This window comes from Amblyraja radiata, chromosome 8, assembly GCF_010909765.2.
Source record: "Amblyraja radiata isolate CabotCenter1 chromosome 8, sAmbRad1.1.pri, whole genome shotgun sequence".
NCBI lineage: Eukaryota > Metazoa > Chordata > Chondrichthyes > Rajiformes > Rajidae > Amblyraja > Amblyraja radiata.
In genome coordinates, this window is record NC_045963.1 from 75540418 (window position 1) to 75551440 (window position 11023).

The following is an 11023-nucleotide window of genomic DNA, read 5'->3' on the forward strand; positions in this document are numbered from 1 at the left end:
GGGAGTTTTTGACCTTTAAGAGGTGCACTTTCCCTTTAAGAGGTGCACGCTAACTTTAACTGATGCTGGCAAGTTATAGCTTTCAACTTCTTGCCAAAGCCTGCAGTCAATCAAGTGTTTATGCTGACTGCATGCAGAAATCATAATAAGAGCATGAAGCTGGCACATTGCCTCCACCGCAATCAGTAGACGTTGGTTAATAGCATCCAGCAATCTTCCTGCCTGCTCTCAAATATCTTGATGGCTTGGTTGTACATTATATAGGCAAACGGCACGTTATATTATTGACCTCACGCAGTTCCGGAGAAATGTCTTCACCTTTGCATTTCTTTAAGCTGGAAAGAGTGCAGAGAAGATTTACGAGGATGTTGCCTAGACTTGAGGTCCTGAGCTATAGGGAGCGGTTGGGCAGGTACGGGCTCTATTCCTTGGAGTGCAGGAGGGTGAAGGGTGATCTTATGAAAGTGTATAAGATCAATAGGGTAAATGCAGAGAATTATTTACCCAGAATTGGAGAATATAGAACCAAAGGACATAGGTTTAAGGCGAGGGGAGAAAGATTTATTAGGAAACTGAGAGACAACTTTTTCCACACAGAGGTTGGTGGGTATATGGCGGTAATTGAGGCAGGTACTATAACAAAATTTAAAAGGCATTTGGACAGGTACATGGCTAGGAAAGGTTTAGAGGGATATGGGCCAAACGTGAGCAGGTTGGACTGGTGCATCTTGGTGGACAAGGGCAAGTTGAGACAAAGGGTGTGTTTACGTGCTGTATGGCCCTAGGGCTCAATAAAATATTAATTTTCTTTAGAGATGGCCTTAGATGGGTGAAACAGAAAGTGCTGGAGGAACTCAGCAGGTCAGGTAGCATCTGTGTAGGGAATGGACAGGTGATGGGCCAGGAACCTTCTTCAGACTGATTGTGTTAGGGGGGGGGGGGCAGAAAGGTGGGGTGGGACAAAGCCTGGCAAGTGTTTGCAGATGGGTGATGTAAGTGACAAAAACTAGCGGTGAAAAGGAATAAAAGGTTGTCAGATAAGGAGAGGAAGTGTGAATAAAGCCAGAGAGAGGGACCGGGGGTGGCTAGGGCACAGGAAAGAGAGAGGGGGCAGCATGGACATTAGGATTAGAGAATTCAGTGTTCATACCGCTGGGTTGTAAGCCTTCCGTCGAGGTCGATAGGCACTTGAGGTCATTGTGCAGAGATATGCCTTGTAACTATGTCACAGAATTGGAGCATTTTAGTCTCTAGGCCTTAGACTTTGGAGATGCAGCATAGAAACAGACCTATCGGCCCACCGAGTCGGCACCGATCACCTCATACACTAACACGAGGGACAATTTACAATTTTACCTACAATTAGGTAATTTTACCTACTATTAATTATAGCCAATTAACCTACAAACCTGTAGGTCTTTGGAGTGTGGGTGGAAACTGGAGCACCCGGAGAAATCCCAAGTGGTCACAGGGGGGGCGTACAAACTGTTCAGACAGCGCCCGTAGTCGGGATCGAACCTGGGTCTCTGGCGATGAAAGGCAACAACTCTACCACTGCGCCACCGTGCCGCCCAGTGTTACAGCTTATTCTATTAAGCTCTTCAGGATAATTCTTATCCCTTTCAGTCTGAAGAAGCCTGACAGTATGACATAAAAGACAACTGTGGGCAAAATGTGAGAAAATACCACTGGAACCAAAAGCAATTGTTCTTGGTGAGGAGCACCATTGCATTGTTAAAAATAATTTCATTTAATGTTTCTAAAATTCTATTGCTGGCAATAAATCGAGTAAAATTCTTTGAAGATAATGGAAACGTGAGCATTAGGATTTGCCTTGCATCAGCTGGAATGGTGGTGTGGCATGCAGCCAAATGAAACTGATTTAGTTGAGTGCTGTACAACTAGTGCTCTACAACTGGTGCCAACACTCAAGGCTTTTAATTATCTTTAAGAAAAGGCACAAGGTAATAAGTACTTTGAAATGGAATATATCCCATTCAAGTCATCACAAACCTGTTCTGCCAGAGCAGTTCTACTCTTTTTGTAATTTATAAGTTATTTTTTTTACTTTGGGGCGGCATGGTGCGGCAGCAGTAGAGTTGCTGCCTCATAGCACCAGAGAACCGGGTTCGATCCTGACTACGAGCGCTGTCTGTACGGAGTTTGTACCTTCTCCCTATGACCTACGTGGGTTTTCTCCTGGTGCTCCGGTTTCCTCCCACACTCCAAAGACGTGTAGGTTTTTTAGGCCTGGTAAAAGTGTAAATTGTCCCTAGTGTGTGTAGGATAGTGCTAGTGTGTGGAATCGCTGGTCGGTATGGACTCGGTGGGCCGAAGGGCCTGTTTCTGTCTGTACGACGTTTGTCCGTACTCCCTGTGACCGCGTGAGTTTTCTCCGGGTGCTTTAGCTTTCCTCCCACATTCCAAAGACGTACAGGTTTGGAGGTTAATTGGCTTTCGATAAAATTAGATAATTGTCCCTAGTGTGTAGAATAGTGCTCGTGTACGAGGTTATTGTTGGTCGGCACGGACTTAGTGGGTCGAAGGGCCTGTTTCTGCACTGCATTTCTAAAGTATAAAGTCCAAAAAGTATAGTTTCATCTTCCCTTTTCATGATAGAAAATCACCATATGATGATTTCAATCATATACCTGTTGACTGCAATTGACTCATGGGAAGTGTTTCATTTATTACATGGTGCTATAAAAAAAAAGACTCAAAGTGCTGGAGTAACTCAGCGGGTCAGGCAGCATCGCTGCAGAACACGGATAGGTGACGTTTCAGGTCGGTTCTCTTCTTCTGACGAGATATCTCAAGGAGTCTGAAGAAGGGTCCCGACCAGAAACGTCGCCCATCCATGTTCTCAAGAGATGCTGCCTGACCCACTGAGATACTCCAGCACTGTGTCTTTTTGTGTAAATTAGCATCTGCAGTTCCTTGTTTCAACATGATAAGCAATTGTCAGGTCAGCTGATCAGCTGCTCCTGGAGGTACCGAGGTCTAAGCGGAAGCTCAGAGGGGATAGAGCCTTCTCTGTTGTTGCTCCGACATTATGGAACACTCTGCCGTTGCACATCAGACAGGCCCCCTCACTGTCCATCTTCAAAACCAGTCTTAAAAGCCTTTTCTATTCCTTGGCTTTTGACCCTGCATGAGACTTTGCTCCTGTTTTAGTGTTTTTAATGTTTTTTATTTTTTTTACTCTCTCTTTTAATGTTTTTATTGTCTTGTAATAATGTTTTGTTCATGATTAGTCATGTACAGCACTTTGTTGCAACAGTGGTTGTTTTTAAAGTGCTCTATAAATAAAGTTATTATTATTATTATTATTAATTGTCTTATAGAAATGTCACTACATTCCATCAGTTTGCCTATTTTTCTTAATGAAATGCCTCGTGTCTTTAACAGAGTGCTAAGCATGGAACTTCAGAATACTTTATTGGTGAATCAGAGTTCAGCGATGCCTCCATCTCAATCCAGAAGAAGAAGGAAACTTTGAAGCAAATGTATGTATCACCACATGAATTGGACATGTATTATACCTTGACTATAAAATAACTAGTTATAATAAGGGCGGCACGGTGGCGCAGCGGTCGAGTTGCTGCCTTACAGCGCCAGAGATCCAAGTTCGATCCTGACCACGGGTTGGTGTCTGTACAGAGTTTGTACTTTCGCCGCATGACCTACATGGGTTTTCTCCGGATGCTCCGGTTTCCTCCCACACTCCAAAGACGTACGAATTTGGTGGTTTCTGTAAAATGGTAAATTGTCCCTCGTGTATAGGATAGTGTTAGTGTGCGTGGATCGCTGGTCGGTACGGACTCGATGGGCCGAAGGGCCTGTTGCCGCACTGTATTTCTAAACGAAAACAAGCCTGAAAATCTTGCCTTTGCTAAAATAAATGCTAATTTAGCAGTGTTGAAATGGAGCATTAAATTATTATTTTTTAAATTTGTGTCGACATCCAGCATTTTCTATGTAGCGAGATTAGGTAAAATGAAAAAAGCTACCCAAATAAATTCCATGCATTTGAGAATACCTTTCCACTGATTCTCATTAGAGATATACAGTACTTCAATTTCCTTGGCAAATAGTTCAGCCTCTCATTTTATTTTGTTCCATATTATTGTCGTTTTATTTTCCTTCCTTCTTCCTGACACCAATCAGAGAGCGTTCATAACTGATAGGGGCAGAATTACGCCATTCGGCCCGTCGAGTCTTCTCCACCATTCAATCATAGCTGATCTATCTTTCCCTCTCAACTCCATTCTCCTGCCTTCTCCCATAACCTCTGACACCCGTGCTAATCAACGATTTTCTAGATACCGCTTTGCTTTCTTTACAGTGTTTGAGCTTGCAATATTTTAATATGGATAATCTCATCAGCTTTTTAATTTGAAAGTTTGATGTTTGTAAAAAAATGTTGCATTTTATGATCTGCTTAATATAGCCAAAACATTCCAAAGTGCTTCACACAGACAAAGTCAACTTTAACTTTTATTGCCGGCAGTCGAAGAGACTAAATACAATTACAGATTAATATCTCTCCTGCTCAGGCATATTAATTTACTGTTTAACAAACTGTAAAACATACAAAAGGCTGTATATTCCCCTACCTTGGCAGCTCTTAGAAATCGTATTCCATTCCTCACTGGACTTTTGTCTAAAGTTGGAATTACCAGAGACTGTTTTACCTGTTGGAGCGGCACGGTGGCACAGCGGTAGAGTTGCTGCGTTACAGCATCAGAGCCCCAGGTTCGACTTTGACTACGGGTGCTGCCTACATTCTCCCTGTGACCGCGTGGGTTTACTCCGGGTCCTCGGGTTCCCTCCCACACTCCAAAGACGTACATTCCTTCTATGCCATTAAGTGCGGCCTTTTGAATGAATCCAAATTTTGTAGGACAAATCCTTTTATTTTTATTTTATTAATATGTTTTTGTTCATCTTTTATTATTTTTATTTTAATCTTAAAATGAACGTATTTAAAATACCAAAGAGTAAAAGAAGATTCAACAAAATAATCCTCCCCGACTGACGGCCACATTTAAAACATTAGTAAGTCATGAGGGCTATTTTAACACCAGTTATGCTCATGATTTAGTTCTAATGTGACTCTAGAATGTGTGTAAATCTCCCACAAAAAAAGCAGTCACAACAAAGACATTAAAAGGTTAGTTAACTTTAGAATTAACAACATTTTTTTATTTTCTTGAAGTTAGTACCTAGTAGTTAGATTTTAACAAAATAATGTACATTTTGAAGTATATCTAATTTAAGTTTCTTGGATGCGGACTTTATTAGATTACAGCTAATTTAATGCGGCCTTCCAACATGCAAAGGTTCCCCACCCCTGCACTAGTATCTTTTTGTGTCTTTTTTGTGTAATCCAGCATCTGCAGTTCCTTGTATCTACATTTTGACTCTCTAAGTACAGAATTACCCAAACTTGTACATCTTCCATTAAGACTGTGTTTCTGTTATGGGTCACTATCCTTATGATTATTTTGGCTCCAATCCCAGATGTGAGTGAAAATGCTGTAAATCCTTAATTTCTAAACCGACTCAGACTAATGATTAACCAGTGACATATTTTGAGATGTCTAGTTGGGTTTTTTTCCTCATGAAAACTATTTGAGATTGATTAAAGTTTGGTGTTGATTTGAAGTGTTCGCAGGTTAGAAATCGTCTTCCAGTATGAATTTGCTGGGACAAAGTTAGGATTTATACATTAATTAATCAAGCCTTAAATCTGTTGCACATGATGACTGTAGGCTATTTCATAAACCTCTGCTTGATATGCTTCTTAAACTACCTTTGCAAAGGTCAGGGAAAGTGGCTGCAAAGGCATGTGAATGAAAAAAAAGCGACAGTATTTCCATTTAGGATCATTTGGAGGTTCTTTTGTCTCCTTCCTGAAATGGTGATGAGCTCATCTTCCGTTCTAAATTATAGTAAAATAAATCTGTAACACTTGAGTTTAGAGTTACACCGTGGAAACTGGCCCCTCGGCCCCACCATGTCCACGCCAACCAACGAGTTCTCCGTTCTCCCACTTTCGCATCACACACACTTTACAGAGGACAATTTAAACTACAAACTTGCACTTGCACTTGCAAAACTCAGGAAACGACAAACTTGGGATGCGGGAGGAATCCGGAGCACCTGGAGAAATCCCACGCAGACACGGGGAGAACGCGCAAACCCCGCACAGACAGCACACGCAGTCAGGATTGAACCCAGGGGTCTGGCGCTGAAAGGCAGAAGCTCTACTGCTGTTCCATCAAGTCCGCACCGACCATCAATCACCCACACAGTAGTTCTATCCTACACACTAGGGATAATTTACAGAAGCCAATTAACCTACAAACCGGCATGTCTTTGAGGTATGGGAGGAAACGGAACACCTGGGGAAAAACCCCACGGGGCCACAGGGAGAGCGTACAAACTCCTCACAGACAGCACCCGTAATCGGGATCGAACCCCTTTCTCTGGTGATGCGAGGCAGCAACTCTACCGCTGCGCCACTGTGCTGCCTCACAATGATCATAAACTGGACAATAGAAATAATTTTTATAATGCGATTATCAAATGTGCTAAACATCCATCTATCACCTCAACTAATTCTAACCTCCAAACCAAGATTTTCCATTTTCCTTTCCTTTTTCCACATTGAATCCCATAATAACCAATGTAGTTCAGAACTACAGTAACAGGTTATCTCTTTAAATTAAATTTCTTTATTTATATAGCACATTTTTAGTCAACTTGCATTGACCCCAAAGTGCTTCACATAATTACATCCACACACACAGGCAAAGGTGGGTGAAGTGTCTTGCCCAAGGACACAACGACAGTATGCACTGCCAGCCGAACACTTAGCCCATTGTGCCATCTGTCGTCTTTATTTCATTAAATTGAACCTGAGTACAGTAAACACACCAACCTTTTCCTTGTGGAAAAAAAAGGAATGCGGATGCTGGTTAATACAAAAAATGATATAAATTGCTGGAGTAACTCAGCAGATTTAGTTTAGTTTAGAGATACAACGCAGAAACAGGCGCTTCGGCCCGCCAGATCCGCGCCGACCTGCAATCCCTGCACATTAACACTATCCTACACCCACTAGAGACAATTTTTACATTTACCAAGCCAATTAACCTACAAACCTGTACGTCTTTGGAGTGTAGGAGGAAACCGAAGATTTCGGAGAAAACTCACGCAAGTCACGGCAGCATCTCTGGAGAAGATGGATAGTTGATGTTTCGGGTCAGGGCACTTTTTCAGACTCAATTTAGGATGTCTGATGAAGTGTCCCGATCCAAAATGTCACCTATCCATTTTCTCCAGAGAAGCTGCCTGACCAGCTGAGGTACTCCATCATTTTGTGTCTGTCTTTGGTATAAACCACCATCTGCAGTTCATTTTTATTACATAGAAATAGGCCCTTTTTCCCCCACTTAGTCCACGCCAACCTTTGGTCACTCATTCACATTAGTTCCATGTTATCCCACATTAGGGTCAATTTTACAGAAGGCAATTAACATGAAACTCCACGTCTTTGGGATGTGGGAGGAAACAGGAGCACCTGGAGGAAACCCACATGGTCATAGGGAGAACGTGCAAACTCCACACTGACAGCACCTGAGCTCAGGATCGAACCTTAGTCTCTGGCGCAGTGAGGCAGCAGCTCTACCAACTGCGCCAGTCTGCCACCCTGTATTATTGAAGTACTTCAATTTCCATGCGATACACCCAAGTAGGTAAAGCAACAAGTTAAATCTTGTCAATGCTCGAAAGACTCATCTGTAAATAGATGAACCACGAAATAAGCTTCTCCTATGGATGGCTGCACAGGTTCTCAAAATACAGAGTACTTGTGTCAGGGCATCTGGTTTCACCAGAATCATGTTAGGTCATGTCCTTATCGGAACATAGTTTTCCCATTAAAGAGAGATTCCGGATTCATAAATGTTGACGTTGCTAATTGGTCCACTAAAGTAAGGAATAAAATGGTGGCACGGTGGCACAGCGGTAGAGATGCTGTCTCACTGCGCCAGAAACCCGGGTTCGATCCTGACTACGGGTGCTGTCTGTGTGGAGTTTGCACGTTCTCCCTGGGACCTGCGTGGGTTTTCTCCCGGTGCTCAGGTTTCCTCCCCCATCCCTAAGACGTGCGGGTTCGTAGATTAAATGGCTGCTGTAAATTGCCTCCTAGTGCGTAGGGAGTGGATGCGAAACTGTGATAACATAGAGCTAGGTGGACTCGGTGGACCAGAGGGCCTGTTTCTACACTCTCTGTAAAACTAAAAAGCAAAAAAACTAAAAGTATTTTTTTTTAAACTAAACGTTATCAGCATAAGCAGGCAGTATCGTACAGGAAGGAATCTTTTTGGCTCATTTCAGAAATAACCTTTTCCTTATTAACCTCACAAACCGTACTTCCTGCTTTTGCTTTTGTGCTTAATATAAAATGGACATGAAATCAGGATTCGTTTTCTCAGCTGGAAATATCTGAGCTGCGTGCAATGGAAAATTAAGATTGACATTCATATACTTTGGGTGGGGAAATATGGAACATTTGAATCTATAACCTTGGGACTTGATGATAATGAATATTTTAATTCATTCACAATATTCCTTTCGCAGTGTTAAAAAAAGTTGCTGCCCAAAAATGGAAAGCCTAAGCAAAGCTGACTCGGGAGATTCCTTGACAAAAGCACTGCCCAGTGTAACAGAAGATGAGCAAAATGTAGCCCAACCTGCTGTGGATTTGAGCGGTGAGATTCAGGATGTAAATAATGGTGGAAAAGAAGATTGTATGAACTCAGTTCAAAGCGAGTTATTGCTTCCTGCCATAAAACTGGAAGAATATATCAACAGGAGCCAGCCAGCGCCACAGAGCTGCCATCAGCCTCCTCGATCTATTCAGCAGCTGAAGGCGGGTTTGAAAAGCACTGGGGATGTGGGTGAGTCAACACTGCCGAATCTCAAACAAAACGGAGTAAACAAAAAAACACAAACTACGCCAAGGAGGGTCTCTGCTCAGAGTGGAACAAATTGTGCCGTCAGGGTCATTTCTGGAGGGTCCCCTCCATCTCCCGTCCAAGCCACAGTGGAGACGAACTCTCCCGAGTCTTTAAGAAAACCATCGAGGAGAAAAACGCCAGTAAAAACGAGTTCCCATTCTAAGAGGTCAGTTAAAGGTAAAGCAGACTGCCTCGTCCTCGCCAGCAGAGACGCAGGTGGATACTTGCTTTCCACACTCAGTTCCCCCCAAGACTTCTGCCATGTGAATAAACACAAAAGGAGAAGATTAACAACACAGAACAAGCCGGCGGCAGGTTCAGAGATGCCACCTCCAAGTCATTCAGGTTCTGAGTCTCAGAGCTCTGCCTCCAGCACGGCATTGATGAAAGGCAATTCAAGGAAAGAAAATGTGCCAAGAACATCAAGACTTCGAAGGCCAAAAAAGGCTGGAGCTCCCAGGAGTGAAGATGTTGCCCTGAGATAGTTTCCACTGGTTGGCAGTTAGTGTTTGCATGTTACAGGAGACAATGAATGGTGTGCATTTGTACCTTACTTTATAAAACTAAACCAAATAATAAACTAATCCAAAAAGCACATCTCTCTTCTACAACTGCTGAGATGCCAACAGCCTTGCTCCTGTTATTTGACCTGTAAGCTAATAATAAATTCAAGACTGTCTAAACTGCTTACTTTTAATTTAGTTCAATCTTCTTTTCATAGTCTTGATTAATAATAGGGATCATATTTTGTTATCCATAAAACTGTCCAATTTGATTTTAATAGTATTAATATTGACTTATAAACGACTGCCTACAGTGTATACGTTATTGTATGTTTGGCTATCTAATGTGCCATATATATTTGCTATTCTCTAAATTGTTTCATTTCGCACTTCACAATAAAAGTTTCTATAGATTTGCAAACTGTCTATTCTCTTATTTGGTTTTCACGTGACATCAAGGCAGCTCCATAGGACTTTGGTCAGGACACATTTGGAGTATTATGTGTAGTTCTGGTTGCCCCATGACAGGAATGATATCGAGGTTTTGGAGAGGGTGCAGAGGAGGTTTACCAGAACGCTGCCTGGATTAGAGTGCTTCAGCTCCAGGGAGCAAGAGGTCTGGTAGACATGGATTGTTTTCTCTGGGACGTCCGTCGGCGGTTATGGGGGGAGTTGATAGAAGTATATCAAATTATGAGAGTCCTATAAGGTAGACAATCACAACCTTTTTTTCCCAGGGTGGAAATGTCCAGCTAGCAGGTGAGAAGGCGAAAGTTTAATGGAGATGTGCGGGGCATATTTTTTTACAGAGAGTGGTGCGAGCATTGCCAGAGGTGGTGGTGGAGGCAAATACGATTGCGGCGTTAAAGAGGCTTTTAGATAGGCACATGGAAATGCAGGGAGTAGAGGGATATTGGATCACGTGCAGGCAGATGAGATCAGCTTAACTTGGCATAATGTTCGGCACGAACATTGTGGGCTGAAGAGCTCGTTCCTGTTTTGTGCTAAAATTCACCCCTCAAGGTTTGTTCTTGCTGCAGGAGAGGTTTGATGAAATAAATATGGTGTTTTATGACATTATAATGTTCACTAATTACACTAATAATGTTCAATTAAGACATAATTGGAGTTGACTAAAGCCAGAAAGACATGAAATATTCACCACTGCGGTTTACGCTTTTCTCTCCGAGTTTGCGTTATGCATTCATCTATCACTATAAAATTATACAACTTGTATTTTGGTCTTTATTACCGGTAGACCTGAAAAACCTGATGAACCATAGTCTTTATATTCATCATAGTTTGATGATATAGCTGCAAAGAAATATTTCTATCACCAACTTACACCAGTGGCGCAGCGGTAGAGTTGCTGCCTCGCAGCGCCGGGGACCCGGGTTCGATCCTGTCTACGGGCACTCTCTACGGAGTTTGTACCTTCTCCCTGTGACCTGCGTGGGTTTTCTCTGGTGTCTCCAGATTCCTCCCACACTC

General features: G+C 42.5%; 1 protein-coding gene across 8 annotated transcripts in view; it reads left to right on the top strand.

The window, feature by feature from the left end:
- LOC116976398 (SLX4 interacting protein) overlaps positions 1-9715 on the top strand; it is a 97378-nt gene extending 87663 nt beyond the window's left edge. For 7 of the 8 annotated variants that reach the window (XM_033026258.1, XM_033026252.1, XM_033026254.1 and 4 more), the window contains 2 exons: positions 3406-3506; positions 8650-9715. In XM_033026258.1, coding sequence (XP_032882149.1) covers positions 3406-3506; positions 8650-9514 — 966 coding nt within the window. In that variant the 3' untranslated portion in view covers positions 9515-9715. The remainder of the gene's footprint in view (positions 1-3405; positions 3507-8649) is intronic. The other variant, XM_033026256.1, reaches the window with a different exon arrangement.
- The last annotated feature ends 1308 nt before the right edge of the window (positions 9716-11023 follow it).